The sequence below is a fragment of the Lethenteron reissneri genome, chromosome 62 (assembly GCF_015708825.2).
Source record: "Lethenteron reissneri isolate LAM-NWPU_2019-01 chromosome 62, ASM1570882v1, whole genome shotgun sequence".
In the NCBI taxonomy this organism is placed as follows: domain Eukaryota; kingdom Metazoa; phylum Chordata; class Hyperoartia; order Petromyzontiformes; family Petromyzontidae; genus Lethenteron; species Lethenteron reissneri.
Window position 1 is genome coordinate 2,619,160 of NC_083840.1, and position 18,858 is coordinate 2,638,017.

Below are 18,858 nucleotides of genomic sequence, written 5' to 3' on the forward strand. Positions count from 1 at the left end.
CCCCCACGCCGGAAAATATATATTTTAAACTAATCTGCAAATTACTCAATGTGGAATCACAGCAGCAGCAGTGGCAATATCGCCCCCCCCCCCGACTGCAAAAACACTTGGCAGGACCCCTCCTGATAAATGAGTCTTCAGACTCGGTGAGGTTCTCTCCTCTGTGGAAACAAGCGTCGTCATCAAGGACTCCGAAAGCCGCACTTCTTGGATTCAGTTTATTGCCCTCAACAACAACGTCCAGTGCCCACCACCGGCCAACACCACTCCCTTGCTTTACCTCTCCCCCCACTTCCTCCATTTTATCCTCCCACCTCTCCAATCCCCTCTGCTCCCCTTCCTCACAGTCCCTCAACGGGATCCCACCTCCCTCCCTTTTAAACCTTCCAACTAATCAGCATCTCGCAAGCCACATCATCATAGCTATCTTTATAGAGTAGCGCCCCACCCCCCACCCCACGTGATGGTTATGGTGTTCATCATATCCATGGCACCCCTATGTCCTACGAAGACGCTATCTAAGGATGTCTAACATCCTTACAATAATAATAAAAACACACGCATGAGGCTGGAGCCTCCAAAACTCCGGTCCCTGCCCCCCCCTATCCTTCACCCCCACGCCGCTTGGGTCCACGTGGACCTAAAAGCCTCTCGGTTTAAATGAGAAAAACGGCATTACATGCTGCACTTGCCCGATGATTGCTAAACCCATCCACGCGACGGGAGAGAAACTGCTGAATCAATTATAGCGCCCTCATGAAGGTCACGTGTGTGTGCGTTATGTCGATGTGTAGGTGATGTGTGTGTCATGTGGAGGCCACGTGTCACATGTCTATCAGAGATCACATGCATCACAGGGAGGTCATGTGGAGATCACATGGAAGTCACGCTTGCCACGTGGATGTCACGTCTGTGTCACTTTTGTCACGTGGAGGTCACGTCTGTGTCACGCGGAGGTCACGTCTGTGTCACGCGGAGGTCACGTCTGTGTCACGCGTGTCACGTGGATGTCACGTCTGTGTCACGTGTGTCACGTAGAAGTCAAGTGTGCATCACTTGTATCACACGCACGTGTGTCACTTAGCGGGCTGGCGTTTCACGTGTGCGCGTACACGTGAAACGCGCGTTACGGTGACGAGTGAAGGATGAGCGCCGCAGAAGTGGAGCTCACTCGAGTACTCATATCCCTAGTGGGTGACGCTCCCCGCACGGTGCCGCCGCTGCCACCGCCACCACCAGGATGAACCCCGCCAGGCCCTTGCCGCACGCAGGAGGGGGTTGCGAGCCGTGGGAGTGCCACAGCTTGCTTGTGCCTTCTCGTCATATCATCTCGTGTCATCTCGTGTCGTCTCGTCGTGCCATCACGTGATAGCACGACAAGATGACAATCATCTCATACCCGTCTCATCTCGCGTCGTATCGTCATGTCATATCGTCTCATCGTGCCTTCTCGTCGCCTCCGCGGCCGTCACGTCGTGGCCGTCATGTAGCGGCCATCATGGCGCAGGCCGCGAGCTGTGGAAGATGCTTCGCGACGTTGCCTCCCGGCGCATGGCATCGCGGCGCCGCCTCCACACGCGGATCACCTCCTCGTCCGCCTCGTCAAACTCTGCTCCGTTCGGGGACGCCGCCTCCGCCGCCTCCTCCTCTGCGTCAACTGCAGGGGGAAGCGAGGACATCGTCAGGTGGCGAGTCGGCGCCACCTTCCTCCCTCCTTGCCCGGATCAATGCTTGGCGATAATCGATGCTCTCTCTCCCCCCCACGTCTAGCCAGGAATTCTCCATAGTGGCTCTAGTGGAAGGTTTCCCCCCAACCCCCCCTTGGTCAAATGATAACAAGCGCCGCCCCATGTAACAGCTGCCGTGGTAAAACACCGAGGGGCATTCTCATCGCGCGCCCTGAGTTTGATTCCCAACTCGGGTGCCGCAGTGGCCAGATGTTAACTTTCTCACTTGGTATGAAGGAGGTGGTGGGTTCGATCCCAACTCTGATGCTTGCTGCATATTTGGAGTTTGTGTGTCTCTCGATCTTCCCGTGGTCGTGTGGATTTTTCTCTGGGTTTTTCCCTCCACATTCAGAAATACGCGTTAGTATTTGGCTGTTGTAAATTTCCACATGATAAGCCACCTCTTTGAGCTATCATTTGTGGCCAGGTCGCTTCTGAAAAGGAGCTTCATGGCTCAGTGGACCTTACTGTTAAAACAACTAAAAATATTTTTTTATTGTTTATCGTTTAGTTTAGGTATCTTTCTGCATGGAGTTTGTACATTCTCCCCCTGTTCTGCAGAATGTGTGCCTGCCCTCGACACTTCACGCGGCCTCAAAGTGCACCTTAGCCTCGCACAAGCACCGTGGAAATGTCACCGCCACTTAGTGGCTAATGGCAGCTGTTATTGTGGTTGTTGTGTGAGTGGGGAGTGATGACGCAGGAGTTAGCATGCAGCACTACGGACCCGGCGACCAGATTTCGATTCCCACTCACGGCCAACTCCAGTGACGATTATCTTAACTGGTTCCGGGTCTCTCCTAGGCCAGCTAAGTCACAAATGAGTAACTGGTGCGGTGTGTAAACATTGTCGCTAAAGTATACAATACACGACGTTTCGGGAAATTATATTCTTGCTCATTCAAAGTTTTAACAGAATCAGCACAATGCATGTGATGGTTGCCTGAGTTCTGTTCTATATTCAATAGGAACAGAATCAGCAGAAAGCACTTGGTGATGGTTGCTAGGGCTCACAGATCGATTGCTCTGCTATGAAGGGATGGCCACTGCCCGAAACATCACCTACTATTATTACATATACATGCGCACGTTTACACAGCGCACTGTTGAGTGTTGTTTGCTCATGAACAGCACTTTACAACAAAGACTCTTTCCAGGGACCAGACCCCAGACCTGCCGCTCTGCGCCACTCTTCGTCATTTGTTCTCGTGTAATTGCCACGCTTGCGGTTGCCCAGGAGAGCATCGGAATTTCAAGGCCCCGGCTGCGCTCAGTACTCACCGGCACTGCCGCCACCGCCGTGCGGGCGCCGGGATCTGGACACCTCCACCTCCTCGGCCTCCACCTGGGAGACGACGCTCGTCAGCTCGCGCTCCTCCCTCACGACGCCGTCGCCGCCACCACCATCCTAGGCCGTCCCCGCCAACTCCCAGGGAGCGCCTCGCTGCACTCCTCGCTCCCCTCCCCGCCCGCCTCGCCCGTTTGCCTGAACGACTTCTTGAGCCGCTGGGCCCTGCGCGTCAGCCTCTGCACTGACTCGAGGAGGCTAGCTGTCGTCTCTCCGTCGCCCTCTCCTCCCTCCTCCTCTTCGCCCCCCTCCCGCTGGCGCGCATCATCCCCCGACCCCTCTTCCTTCCTGCCGGTGCCATGCTTCTTCTTGAAGATGGTGCTGCGCTTGTTGCAGGCGGCGATGCGCTCCTCGGCGTAGCCGCTCATCATGCCCAGCACCTCGCTCCGCATGCGCCGCTCACTGCGCTCCAGGCGGCCCAGGTCCACCTCGTCCTGGAAGAGGGTGAACAGCGGCTTGCTTGTGCCACCTCCTCCTCCTCCACACGGGAACCGGGAGGCGTTGCTCTCCGACCGCGAGCTCCACGCCTGTTGTCCACCGAGGGACGCTGTCTCGCTCCCGGTGTGACCTCCGCTGCCATAGCTGTCACGGCTCAGGTACGAGCACCGGCTCGTCGCGGTCGCTGCGCTGCGGACAGAACTCTGCGTGCTAAACACCGATGATGTATCATCGTTGTCCGCGTACGCCGGGTACTGCTGTGGCTGCTGCTGCGGCTGCTGCTGCTGTTGCTGTGGCGGCAGCCGCGCGGCCTCCTCCTTGTCTGCATCTTCTCTCTCTATGCCAGCGAGGATCCCGCGGCTGCGCTCCAGCGCCTCCTGCAGCCGCTCGGCAGCGCCGGGCTTTTTGAGCACCTTAGCCGCCGCCGCGGGAGGCTCGCACGTGAGCGCAACGATGTCGTCCGACATGTCCGTGCGCAGCTTCCGCTGGCGGCCCAGCTTCCAGCGCTGGTAGGCCGCGAGGTCCGGCAGGCCCGGGTCCGGCGGCGGCGGGTCTGGCGGCGCCGGCGGCTGCTCCGCGTCGGCACCGTCCCTGCCTGCGCGCCGGGGTACTTGCCGGGGCGGGAAGGCCTTGTCAAAGGCCCGGTTCCGGTCGTCCAGCTCGCGCTTCTTGAGGCGCCAGCGCTGCACGGGTGTGAGGCCGCCCAACACCTCCTCGCGGCCGCCATAGAAGCTGAAGTTGGACTCGGTGTCTTCGTCGTCGTCCGCGCGCCATCTGGGCACACCGCCCTCCATCAGGTCCAGCGACACATCCGTGCTCGCCCCCGTCCAGCTACTGCCGCCGCTGCCCTCCGACACAAGGGAGTCTCTCCTGCCCGCGCTACGAGCCGGTGTCCGCCCGCCCCGCTCCCCGCCTCCCCGTCTGCTCTCCTCATCCTCTCCGGACAGCCCGGCCCGGGAGCGACTCTCCCCCTGGCCCAGCGTCTCGTTGCGGCGCCTCCACTCCTGAATAATCTGGTCCACCTCGTCGTCCGAGTCCGCAGGCCGCGGGCGTCGGCCGTCGGTGCCGTCGTCTCCCGCGTGCTCACTCTCCCGGCCACTGGCATGGCCGTCTCCATCGGACGGCGCAGTGAGAGGAGATTTCCGCACTTGGCCGGACACCTCGATATGCTCGCTCTCGAACGCCCGGGAGCCGGAGAACCGGCTGCTGGCACGGCTCACGACGCTACCGGCTGGCTCCGGCTCGTCGTCCCGCGTTGACTCGGACCATAGCCTCCTCCGCCTGCTGCTGCTGCCGCTGAGCAGCGAGGAGGAGCGCAGGAGAACGGTACTTGCGCCATCGCTGTCGGTGTCGCACACCTCCATGCGGGCGTGTAGCGACCCCGCCCAGGAGCGCCGCCGCTCCTCTGTGCAGCTCGCCACGCTGCTCGCCACGCTGCTCGCGTCGTCCTCGCGGGATGTCCACTGCCGCCGCACGTCCACTTTCTCCTCCAGCAGGCGGCGTGTCGCCCGCTCGCGCACATTCACCACGCTGCTGCCGCCGCTGCTGCCGCCGCTGCTGCTACGGCTGCTGCTGCTGCCCCCATCCCCGTTCCTGGTGGTGGCGTTGTCGTTGCGGCGGCGACCTTCGCGCGCCGTCGGGGCCGGCTCGACGTCGCGCTCGCTCAGCAGCTTCTCGTTCAGCTCCCGCAGCTGCCTGCAACCACACGAGGCAGCAGCAGCCACAGCAGCAGCATCAGCAATAGCCACACGGAGCAGCAACAGCAGCAGCAACAGCAGTTGCGACGGTCGCGCCTCGTGAGCCTTTCTGTGTGTGGTGTTTGTATGCAAGTCCTCCGGCTTCTCTGGTTTCCTCACTTAACTAAAAACGCACACGCGCAGCAGAACTAGTTATTGGCCAAAAACATTTCAATGCTGACAAAAATTTCCTGCATATCAATGAATGTGGGATCACATACAGCAACAGCAGGAGCAACTTTGTCCCGTACTACTGCAACAACAACGTGGCAGGACCCTTGTGAGTCTTGAGACTCGGGCTAAGGCTCTCCTGGGGTGGAAAAGCACCATTAACGGGCTTCGGGATTCTGACGCGGCGAGGGTGGCGTTCAGTTCACTTCATTTAAGTTGCGCCCCCCGTTTCTCGCTCTCCCATCTCTGGGAGACCACGTTGGTTCCGACGGCATCGTACGCTCCGGCCCTCATACGACGTTGCAATCGTGTCCCGGATGGTAAATGAGAATCACGGTTACGCTTTTAAGCGCCAATGTTATTTATCATACGCGTGGGTTGAGCCGGAAGCTCACAGGGTACCTAGCCTGGCACCGGCAGTATGGGCGCTCTGCTGACAGTGGCAAGCGGTGTCTGCTGTTGAGGCGTGCACGTACGTATGCATGCGCGCGTGTGTGTACGTTTGCACGTGTGCGTACGCTTGCGTGCACGCTTGTGTGTGCACACATGTGTTTATGTAAATGTGTGTGGGTGTTTTTGTGGGCGGGCGTGCACGTGTGCATGTACGTGTGTATGCTAGCCTCCAAATGTGTGTGTGTGCATTTGTAATATGTGTGTGTGTGCATTTGTAATGTGTGTGTGTGTGTGCATGGGGAGCGGTATTGTTGCAGTTGGTGCACTGCTCTACGAACCAGGCGGCCCAAGTTCAAATACCGTTTATGGTCAACATCAGCGATAATAATCTGAACCAGTCCTGGGCCTCCCCTAGATCGACTCAGCCTAAAATGAGTACCTGGTGTGTAAACATCGCCACTGGGGAGACAAAGGTCAGGCGTGGTGAAGGCCACCTTTCCCTTCGCGTGCTGTGCCGGCCTTCATAGGTGCTCACTGAAAGCACTTGTCCCAACAACCTTTTAAGGCTATACGGGGTATATTTGTCTTTGAACGTGTGTATGCATGCGTGCATGTAGTGTGTGTACATATGTGTGCGCGTATGTGTGCGCGTATGTGTGCGTGAGTGTGCTGGGGCGTGTGTGTGTCTGTACGTGTGTGTGTACGTATGTGTGTGTGTGTACGTATGCATGTGTACATGCATGGGCTCTGGGTTGCTCTTCGTGCTTTTGGAGTCCCTGACTCTCTGCTCACAATCATTAAGGACCTTCATTATGGTGGGCAGGCCTGGGTAAAACTATGTGACCGGGAGTCGGAGCAATTCTCTGTTCACCTTGGGGTGCGACCGGGATGTCCTCTGGCTCTCACATTATTTAACATTATGTTCGACTATGGAGTTTGTGAAGCCTTCAATGGCTATACTGGAGGAATTTCCATTTGGCACAGATACAAGGGAAGGCTGATTGATGCCCAGATGCGGTCAAAGAATGGCTCCCTTTAGGTCAACAATATTACGTATGCTGATGATCCGGTGATTGCTGCTCACTCAGAGGAGGAATTGGAGGCGCTGCTGCTGAACCTGGAGCATGCCACTAAGAGGTGGGGCCTTACCATCATCCCCACCAAAACTAAGCACCTGCCTGGGTATTTTGTGCAATCAAACACTCCACCCTCTCAACTCCCAATTGGTGATGGGGCAGTTGTGGAGAGAGTGGAGAGTTCCCCATACCTGGGCAGTGTGTTCATGACCAGCTCTGGTTTGACAGCAGAGGTCTCACTCGGAATCAGTCGAGCGGCATTATCTTTTTATCGGCTGCGTAATGCTGTGTGGAAGCTACCTGGTCTGTCACTCCACACGCAGCTTCGGGTCTCCTCAGCCACGGTTATGCCCTGCCTTCTTCCCTGGTTATAAAATTTAGGCTGGCCTGCCTACGATCCATCATGAGTTTAACCAGGCTGGATTGTGTGAGAAGCTCACAAATCCTTGAAAGATCTGGATAAAGTCTTATTGGTGAACTCTGGCAAGCAAGGCTGCGTTTGCTGGGTCATTGTTGCCCGCATGCCCAGCCACCGCATGCCTAAACAGCTTTTGTTTGACCGGACAGAGGGGGCTAAACGGGCACGGCACGGGCTAGGGATGTGGTATAAGAGGATGTGGAGCTGGTGGACTTGCCAATGACTGGTACCAGCGGTGTTAAGATCGGCCTCTGTGGAGAAGGCTCGTGAAGGACGCTGCACTACTGGGCAGTTGGAGGCAGTCACCCTCCAGCAGGTGGAGCGATGCTCACAACAATGAGCGGAGCGTCGGGTGGCTAAAACAAAGCAAGTTGGCACAGTAGCCAGTCATCTCAGTCAGTCCATGGCACCTGGGTCTGTCCAGTGACCTCCTGCCAGTGGGCGTTCGACACTTCACGTGGCCTTAACGTGCATATAGCCTGGCACAAGCGTCGTGGTGACGTCACCACCACTTAGTGGCATGTTGTGTGTGTGTGTGCGCGCGTGCCTTAGGAAGCCCTCGTTTGGAGAGACCGGTCGCTTGAGCCGGATCCTGGTGAGAGCCTCCAGCAGGGGCAGGTGATGGTAAATCATGAGGTACGCGGCCACGAGCGCCGCCGCTCGGCTGTATCCCATCACACAGGTCACCAGCACCGTCCCTACCACACACACACAGGTCAACAGCACTTATGAAGGCCAGCACGGCACACAAGCGGATGAGTGGCTCGGACCACACTCGACCACCTCTGCCCAATATGGATGTTTACACACTGCACCAGGCACTCATTTAAAGGCTGAGTCAACCTCGGGGAGGGCCCAGCACCGGTTCAGATAATCATCACCCGTGTCGGTGGCTGCGAGCGGGAATCAAATGCGCGTCCTCTGCTAGGTTTCTACGCACAGCGCAGTGCTTGCCGCTGCACCACCGCTCCCTGTAGCTGGTGTGAGGGAGCCGAGTGGCTGAGTGCGACCACGGCAGAAATGCCTGCCCCCCCCCCCCCACTCGCGCACAGCCTGTGCAGCCTGGCCCCCAACCCCAGCTCATTTACATCACCTGGCAAGGTAATCCGTATCAAGTTGGGCATCACAAATCGCACGCGCAGCCCCCCACGGTACAAATCAGACCACACGCACACAGACACACACGTGTCATGTCATGTAATCTCTCTCCGACTTTCAGATGCAATTATTGACACAGGTAAAGATGTACATGTGTCTACATACGTATGGGGAGCAGTGGCACAGTGGTTAGTGTGCTGTGCTACGAACCCGGTGACACGGGTTCAATCCCCGCCAACCGCCAACAACAGTGAAAATTATCTGAACCAGTCCTGGGCCTCCTCCAGTCTTGAATAGAGTACCTGGTGCGGTGTTTAGTAAACATCGCCTCAAGGCTAAGACAGCCAAACGTGGTGCTGGCCATCAGCTCTCACGTGTGCCATGTTGGCCTTCATAGGCGCTCGATAATATTACTTTCCCCGCACACCGCGCTCCGTTTCAACGTTTCCGCGTGTGACGAGACCCTGTATTTACCCAGAGGGTCCAGAGGAATCACACATGGTCCTACAAAGCCCATAGGCACCACAGAGGGCCCTTTAAGTCCTAGCGGGCCCTTTAAGTCCTAGCGGGCCATGCAAGGCCCAACGGCACCACATACGGCCCTACAGGGCACCACATATGGCCCTACAAGGCCGAGAGGGCCCTACAAAGCCAAGAGGAACTGCACAGGGCTCTACAAGGTCCAAAGGGCCCTAACAATGCACAGATGAACCACACAAGGCCCTAAAAGGCCCAGAGCCACCACACATGGCCCTATAAGGCCCAGATGACCTTACATGGCCCAGATACATCACACAGGGCCCAACAAGGTCACTACGTACGCCTGTAATCCATTGCACACAGATGCCGTGAAACGCCCATCCCATGGGCATCGAGGAGCCATACCCTGGCTCGCTAGGAGAAGGCAGTACAGCAAACACGTGGACTCCACCCGTTCGATCTGTATGGGATAGAGTGCTGCCCCCTTCGTCGCATGTTTGGGTTTTCTTGGGTGCTCTGGTTTCCTCCCAATAACATCTTAATACAGAGGATCATAGAGCTTGGCCAATTCTTGGTAGCACTGGCTCATCGCCCACATGACTGCTGCTGCTGCCTTCCTGCTCATCTGTAGTCCCTCCTCTCTTTCCCGCTGTCTCTCTCTACGAGAGGAGTGCACGAGTGAACGCTGCACCACGGTGGTAAATGCTTCGCAGCGTTCCGAATTTGACGATCGTTGTTAATTCTCATTGCATTCACATCAGCTGGGCAATGTGGTGCCCGGCCACCGCAGCACCATTCACGTTGAGAGAGAGAGAACCTGTTTTAATCAGTGGGCGGCAGAGTCGAGGCATAGCGCGCGCACGCGCGTAGGGGGAGGGGGAACAGCCCGGCCGCGTGTCCTAGCCGATCGATCAATCTCATTGTCAGGGAGCCCACGGCAATCACCGCCAGGCTCCCACCCCCCACTGCCCGTTCATACCCGTGTCCCCACCCCCCGGGGTCAAAAGGTGGCGGCAACCGTACTGGCGGCTGGACCATTACATTATTCATGACGCGTGCACGTGCGTAATGAATAACGCTTTAATGCAATAGCCATATCAATAAGTGATATTCCAGTACGTCTTTGAGGTCCGCCTCCGATTCTGGTGTTTAAGTTCTGCGGCTTCTCCGTGAATGGCTCACCACCCCCACCACCCCCACCACCTGGCCGGTCCCCACCACAGAAATTCAATCAGTAGTCTCCCATTTGGGGGTCATGGTGTGGGTCAATAAGTGATTATTTATGTGGGTGATTATTAATCATTAATTATGCTTGTTCGCCCAGGGAAAGCTTCAGCAGTCTCAAGGCTCGTCTTCGGGAGGGTCCTGCCACGTCCATAATATAGGTTTTTTGGGTTAGATCGCGTAAATGTATCGTTAAACCCGCCACCACCCGGCACGGCCAATTAGTAAGGTTTTCACGTAAATAGAACATGCCAATTCGTTACTAGTACAGCACACCGGTGTGTTGGAGAGCAAATCCACAACATTTACAATCTGAGTATGACGTTTGCCAGTAATTACAACTAGCATCATTAGGCGGACAGCCAAATTTGTCCTGCCAAGTGTTTCGCAGTATGGGAGGGGAGGGGCAATGCTGCTGCTGTGTGATTCCAATTGAGTAATTTGCAGGTACAATTTTCGGCATCGGCATATTTTGGCTCAATATCATTTACATTGTATGGGGTTTTTTTGTTTAGCTATGAGAGGAAACCCTGTGAAAATCTGGCGGAATCTCATGCAGAACAGAGGGAGAACAGTTAAAGGCCTCTAGAGCACCCTGGGGCTAGTAGGCCTGCCATGCCTGGTTTGCCTGCCCAGTTACTTGCACCTTCCCGGGCAAGGGTAAAACCTGGGTAGCCCCAAGTCTCTTACCGTCTTCATCATCACCATCATCAGCAGCTATGATCTATCCACTGCTGAATGAAGACCAATGAGACCCATGTTCGCATCGTACATAGCCAACCGTGCTAATCGAAGGTGTGGAAGAAGGAAAACTAAACACACCAAGACATTCTAAAGAAATTCGTTTTCAATCTAGATTCAAAAGTGCATAGCTCCAGTGGCTTCCTAATGTCAGAGGAACAGCATTCCAGACGATCTTAGAAGCGCATCTGAAAGCACAGGATGCAGTGACCGATGGTGAGCCATAAGCCGCTGCGAGGATGACCGGAGTTCGCGTGATGGTTTATGTTCCTTGATGAGATCAGCGAGGTATTGTGGTTCATTTGTGGAAAGCACTTTTCAGTGGAATGAGTAAGACCTTATAGAAGCTTTCCTGTTTCACTGCACTACAGCTCATGGTGGAACCCTCCCCCTCTTCAGCGCTAACCACAACCTCCTCTCTCCAACAAGTGCCAGAACCGATACTCCCGGGGCGTCGTTTCTCCGAGGCAGCCCCTGCCGTCCGGAACGCAACTATCACCATCGTCCCGCTGTTACTGCATGTTCGCAGCAGTAGCAGCTAGCAGCAGCTAGCAGCAGTGTTCAATCAAAGAGACACTTAAGGGCCCACCTCATTCATCAGGCTTTTGCGGGACACCGAGCTTGGCTCTGCAACTCAGTCATGGGCATTTATGTACGTGCAATATTTTGCGCATTACCAATTGCATAATTGTAGATTCCTCCACCCATGTGGTGGACTCAGTCTGTACCCAGATCCTGTTTCGTCTGGACCATTTGGTCTGTGTTCAACCACCGTACTGCAGGGTCACGACGACAAGCTCACTCACAACCAAGACAAAAGATCCCCCCCGTGTAGCCTTAACAGACTGCTGGGGAAAGTGCTGTTTGGGAGCACCTATGAAGGCCGGAATGGCACACGAGGGGGTGGGTGGCCAGCACTATGGCCGGCTGCCTTTGTCTCCCTAGTAGCGATGTTTACACACCACAACAGGTACTAATTTGAGGCTGAGTCGACCTGGGGGTAGTCCAAAATCTGTTCAGAATTGGCCGTGAGCAGGAATCGAACTCTGGTCGCCAGATTCATAGCACAATGCGCTAATCATTACACTAGCACTCCACTCACTCACACACTCACCCGTTCACTCACACACTCCCTCACCCACTCATCCACTCACCCACTTGCTCGCTCACCGGACTGCAGGTCACTTCTCTTTCCGCCTCTTTCCTCGCACTGTTCCACCCTGGAATTCCCTCCTCCCTTCATCATCATCGTCTCTTTTTTTCCCACCAAACTCTTGCAACAATACACAGTAAAATCCACTCCACTCAAGAAACGGCACTACAATCACATCAATTACAACTGAGGGCAGATGGTGCCGAGTTAATCCCCCTCAACCAGGACGCGAACTCCTCCCGATCGTGAGCCCGCTCGTTCTACTGCTGAGCAACAACCACCTGGCAGGATTCAGATATCACTCCGATGCTGGCCGGGGGCCGGGGTTCAGAGAGAGAGTAGCGCCCTGGCTGTGGCACCACCGCTCCGCCATCTGTCCATGCGTTTTTTCCCTGCGAGCCGTCTGCCGACCACCGCCTTCCTCCCCCACAACCCCCCGCCCCCCCACCCCCGCCACGAACCTCCGCTCAGCACCGTGATTAATGTGCTGCCAAAATCAATGTTTAAATAAAGGCGTCATTAATGTATTTATTATCATTATTATGCGACCCATTCAAGTAACTCATTGTGTGGCGGTGCCGGTGATGCGGTGGTGACGGCTCGCCCCTCGCAGCAAAAGTGGGCCTGGGTTCGAGCCTTGACTCGGGGAGCCTTCTTTCTGCGTAGAGTTTGTACGTTCAACTCGTTGGACATCATCCAGGAGTGGATAGATCATAGCCGCTGCTGCTGATGAGGATGGAGATGTTGCAAGGACCTGGGCAGGCAAACCAGGTGAGGCAGGTCTATCCCCCCGTGGCTCTAGAGGCCTTGACTGTTCTCCTCTGGGATCTGCGGTTTTAGCTAAAATAAACCACGCACAGTGGACACGAAATTCGCCCAAACATCCAAATGCTGGCAAGTTACCTGTAAATTACTCAATGTGGGATCACGCACCAGCAGCAACATCGCCCGCCCCTACTGAGAACAACTTGGCAGGACCCTCCTGGGTAAACGGCATAATTATTTGCACGAAATAAATAACACTGTTCAAAGGTGAGAGTTTAATTACGCCAATTGCATAAAAAAGACAAAAAAGACCCTACAAACTGTTCGGGCAAGTGCTGTTAGTGAGCACCTATGAAGGGCGGCACGGCACATAAAGGGGTGGTTGACCAGCACCACTCCCGGCCGCCTTTGTCTCCCCAATGGCGATGTTTACTACACACTGGACCAGGTACTGATTTGATGTTGAGTCGAGGCCCAGGACCGGTTCAGATAATAATTAATCGTCACTGGTGTTGGTTGCTGTGAGCGGGAATTGACCATCGGGTTGTTGCTGGGTTCATAGCGCAGCGTGCTAACCGCTGCACCACCATCCCCCACACCGGAGGGTGGTGCGAGGGTGAGGCGAGGGTGGAGCGTGGGTGGAACGAGGGTGGAGCGATGGTGGAGAGAGGGTGGAGCGTGGGTGGAGCGAGGGTGGAGCGAGGGTGGAGCGTGGATGGAGCGAGGGTGGAGCGAGGGTGGAGCGAGGGTGGACCGTGGGTGGAGCGAGGGTGGAGCGAGGTTGGAGAGAGGGTGGAGCACGGGTGGAGCGAGGGTGGAGCGCGGGTGGAGCGATGGTGGAGCGATGGTGGAGCGAGCAAGCGTGTGCGTGTGCGGTACCCTTGTGGGTGAGCAGGGCCTCATCGATGAAGGCGGCCGCCGGGTAGAAGTGGCCGCTGATGTCGAAATCGGGGAAGTCGTCGGCGGGCACGGCCAGGTAGGCGAGCTCCATGCCGCGGTAGAACTCGTGGCCCGTGAACACGCCGGTGCCGTGCGCCGCGTTCACCACGTGCGTCACCGCCATGCGCTTGAGCCGCGCGCGGTTCATGGCCACGCTCCTGGGGACGGCGCCACACAAAACGGAAAAAAGTCCCCACCCCCCATTTTTGGTTATTTAAGGCTGAGTCCACCTCGGGGAGGTCCAGAACCACTGCCACTTTTATTGGTCACGGGGCACAGCGCAGCATTAACCACTGTGCCACTGCTCACCCGCACACACGTGCGTGTGTGTGTGTTTTAACACACACACACGTGCGTGTGTGTGTGTTTTAACACACAAGATAGAGATCCCCTGTACAGCCGAGCGGACTTGGGGAAAGTTTGCTAGGCTGCTGTGAAGCGAGCGGCCCCTACGAGGGGGGTGGGTGGCCAGCACCGCCACGCCCGGCCGCCTTTGTCTCCCCCAGTGTTTAATACTTTACACACACACACGCCACAATTTTTTCGACCTAGGGGAGGTCCAGAACTGGTTAGAAAACATCGCTGCCATTTTGATTGGTCAAGAGCACAAAGCAACGCTAACCACTGCGCCACCGCTCACCCTCACACACGTATGTGTTCCAATACGAGACAAAGATCCCCCGTCTAGCCTTAACAGACTGTTGAGGCAAGTGCTGTTAGCGAGCAGCACATATGAAGGCCGGCACGGCACACGAGGGGGTGGGGGGCAAGCCCCACGCCCTGCTGGTGATGATGTTTACACATCGCACCAGGTACCCATTTGAGGCGGAGTCGACCTAGGGAAGGCCCGGGACTGGTTCAGATCATCGTCATTGGTGTTGGCCGTCAGCGGGAATCGAACTCGGGCCACTGGGTCCGTAGCGCAGCGTGCTAATTACTGCGCCACCACTCCACACCACGTCACACACACCGAGCAGCCCCATCCCTGCACCAAGAGGCCGTTCATAAATGACGTCACGCGATTTTGGACTATTTTTGACCCCCCCTCCCCCCCATCGTCACACGGCGTCACAAAAAGTCAGACCCCCCTCAAATATGACGTCATAAACCACTGCCCCCCCCCCCAAAAAAAAATTTAAACATGCTTCAAATCGCTTTAAACTATTGTCATTGTAGTGCGTATTTAATATGGCGCTGCACTCTGATGTTGTAGGAAAAAACATTTATTAAAAAAGTCTATTTAATTAAGTAGAACGTGTTGCCTATATTTATTTAACGTTGCGAATTTTGATGTGACGTCACATTTCTCGAACCCCCCCCCCTCGTCACACATCGTCACAAATGTCTGCCCCCCCCCCCTAGGTGCGTGACGTCATTTATGGACGGCCCCCCAATGTGTAAACTTTCACTATTTTATTTAAATCGAGAGAAACCAGAGAACTCAGAGGAAACCCACGAGAACAGGGCGATGAGAACACGCAAATACCACACAGGCAGAAAGGCGCCCCGGGGGGGTCAAGACTCGAACCCAGTGTCCCCTCCCCGCCCCCCTCGCCCGCCCCGCCCGACCCCCCCGCCCCCCTTTCTTGCCGTGAGACGCGAGCGTCCGCACTACTGCAGCGCCGCCCTGCCGCCCAAAACCAAGAAGATGAATTCAATTCGGAGGCGAACGTTAACCCATTGATGCACGTGAAATCGGCAGCGTGGCACCCTTGCTGAAGCGAGCGGCCCCGGCGCAGCATTCCATAGCGCCCTCTGCTGGCTGCTGCTGCTGCTGCGAACGATGAACAAAGGCGAAGATCCCCCCACCCACACCCCCCCCGGTAGAGCCTGGACAGGCGCGTCATGGCTCTGGAGGCATCGACAAACGCAGTTTCAAGCCACTGCTCTCTCTCTCCCTGGCCTCTCTATATGAACGTAATGAAGGTGGTGCGCAGTAAAGTAAAAAACAAAACGCATTCATTATTAATTTTCCCACGATTCGCAACTCCGGTGAGAAAATCTTGCAGGGTGGTGCGTCAAAATCAGTTATTGTGATGTCAAAGCAGTCGGAAGATAGAATGTTATAACGAGCGACTGAACACGAAGCTTCGCAGTCTGTTGCCGTATAGCTACTCCGTGTTCCAAAGGCAGATTTGACTCCTCGTGCCCGAGGCTTGGTCCGACGGTCCATCGATTCAACGGACCCAAATGAAAGGTCAATGTTGATCTTTTTTAGCAAGTCTAGGTCGACTGAATAAACCTTCGCATCGTGTTAAAATTGGTGACAGGGTGAATTAAAGACTAATCAAACAGATTTGCTGATTCAAATTTAGATTTTAGTCTGTTTTATGTTGACCGGTGTATGTTATGATGCACGTCCATATACATGTGCGCTTTGAAGAAGGCCTGTTGTCTGAAAGTCGCCCATTGCATGTATTTTGTTCTTGCTTGTAAGCCCACACGCACGAACGCGGTGTTGTTATTGACAGGGAGTGTGTTGTTGTTTGTGCACCACTGGTAGCGTCACCAGATGATTTGGAAAATAACGAATTGAGCTGACGCGAGACACCTCATTTTACACATCCCATCAGCCACAGGGCTTTCCTTCTGGGAGCGCATTCCAGCACCGTTGGTTCGGGCTTTGCTTGAACATTGCTGGTGAACTGTCAGGTAGTTTAAAGGCAAGGACGCTGGGTGAATGTGTTAGATATCGGTCCTAGTTTGACGCAAACCACTATAACACACACCACGGCATGATCACTTTGGGCCGGGATGTTCACCCCACATGCGCTCTGTCACTCTTTCTCTCCTCTCGCCATCGTGACTCACGAGATGGCACGCATGACAACAGGTCACACTCGCAAAGACAAAGACCCCCCATATAGCCTTAACAGACTGTAGGGGCAAGTGCTGTTAGCGAGCACCTATAAAGGCTGGCACGGCACACAAGGGGGTGAGTAGTCAACACCACGCCCGGCCGCCTTTGTCTCCCCCAGTGGCTGAGTCGACCTAAGGGAGGCCCAGGGCCGGTTCAGATAATCGTCACTGGTGTTGGCCGTGAGCGGGAATCGAACTCGGTTGCCAGGTTCGTAGCGCAGCACGCTTACCGCTCCACTACCGCTCCCCACAGACGCACACTCACTCACTCACCCACACCACACACACGGGGGGCCCCTATGCACACGTATGCTCACACTCACCCACACACTCGCTAGCTCACCCACACTCACCCACACATTTGCTCACCATTGCTTTCTCGCTCACCCACCCAAACATCCTTTTTCACCCACACACTCGCTGCCTCACCCACACTCATTTACACTCGCTCACTCACCCACACTCTCTCTCGCTCACCCACACTCACCCACGCACTCGTTCGCTCACCAGCTCACCCACACACTCGCTCGCTCACCCGCTCACCCACACACTCGCTCGCTCACCCGCTCACCCACACACTCTCTCGCTCACCCACACTCTCGCTCGCTCACTCACATTCACCCACACACTCGCTCACCCACACTCACTCGCTCACTTACACATCCCCGATGTAGATGCCATCCCACACGAGGTCGGCCGCGTTCTTGGGCGTCTCCATGCGGCCCCCGGACAGCACCCGCTGGATCTCCATGACGCTGGGCGTGCCGTAGCGGCCCGACTTGTCACTCTTGTCCTGCACGCGTCGGTACAGGTCCTCCACCAGCAGCTGCTCCGCGCACTCGCTGCGCCCGGGGCCTCCCGACTCCGTGAGCCGCACCTTGCGCTCGCCCAGGTCTGTGGGACATGGGACAATTACGGCGGTGAGCACGGTAACGTGTTGGCTGGCTGCACGGGCCTTGCAAAGCCCCACCAGGGTGTCTCGCAGGGCTCTGCACAGGCCTACACAAAGGCCTCTCAAGGGCATGGACCTCCCACAGGCCTCTGGAAAAGCCATTGCATGGGCCTCTCGCAGGGCTCTGAACAGGCCTACACAAAGGCCCCTGCAGGCCACCCCAGGCAGCGGGGGTCCAGTGACGCGTCGATTCATCGTGAAATGCAGTGGCGGCTCCTGCAAAATCTCTCAGGGGGGGCAAATGTCTGGATGATTGATAAGGATAAGGTCCACCCATGCAATGGATAAATTAACAGCTTAAGCATGTAAAGGCAACTTCACTTCTTTAATATTAATGAAAAATAAAGTGACTCTTACAATACATCTTGTTTGTTTCTATACTCACTATTAAAACAAACCACTCAAGTTTGTTTTATTAAAGATTCCACTAGGTGGCCACAAATTATATTGTTGGATGAAACGTGCTTACGTATGATGACGTACGCACGTATGATGACGTAAGCACGTTAGGGCGAGCCCTGCCGGAAGCCATAGAGAATGCATTGCAGCGCCCCCCGGTCGAAAAAAACATCTTTGAATGTAAGTCTATGGGGCCACTCGGGGCGATTCTCAGCCGGAGTGAAATCGCCCAAAAAGAGGCGGTACTCCACAGAACGTGACATGACGCTGATTGGACTATATCCAGAGGCTGCAGTGACGGCTAGCGTGACTCTGTGGTTGAATGACATTGGTGGTGCGTCGCCCAATCGCCCTAATGAAGAAACCGCCCCTGGTGAAATGGATTCCCTGTTTACGATCAACGGATCTATTTTGTTGTTGTTTTAGAAACATTGCACCTGTGTAATCCCTTGAGATGGAGCATTGGGGTGCAGCAAGGATGTTCAAGGTGTCCAGGGTGCCCATTGACACATGCATAGCAAACATGTGACGATACGTGTGCACACGTGTTCTAATGCCCACTGCTACTCTCTGCTCCCACGCCCCAGATACGACAAGGCCTACCCCAACCCCTATCACTACCCCAATCCCTACCCCAACCCCCACCACTACCCCAACCCCTATCACTACCCCATCCTTACTCCAAAACCCCACCACTACCCCAACCCTACCCCAACCCACAATCCCTACCCCAACCCCCACCACTACCCCAACCCCTATCACTACCCATCCCCTCCTTAACCACTCCCACCCGTCCTGTCACCATAACTACACTACTTTTAATAACCCCACTCTTTTTTTAACCACTATCAACTTCTGTACAATTTTATCCTTGTTGTAAAGTGCTTTGGATTTAGGTGCGAAATAAATATATATCAGATAAGTCAATAATAACTCGTACA

At 55.4% G+C, this 18,858-nt stretch overlaps 1 protein-coding gene across 1 annotated transcript; it reads right to left on the reverse strand.

Annotated features, from left to right (window-relative positions):
• Positions 1-407: 407 nt before the first annotated feature.
• STYXL2 (serine/threonine/tyrosine interacting like 2) lies at positions 408-18,421 on the reverse strand. Its single transcript, XM_061576941.1, is given in 7 exon segments — positions 408-1,657; positions 3,009-3,129; positions 3,132-5,208; positions 7,855-8,005; positions 13,648-13,865; positions 17,226-17,460; positions 18,355-18,421. Coding segments are annotated over 7 exon segments (3,030 nt in total). The 3' UTR covers positions 408-1,496.
• Positions 18,422-18,858: the final 437 nt, after the last annotated feature.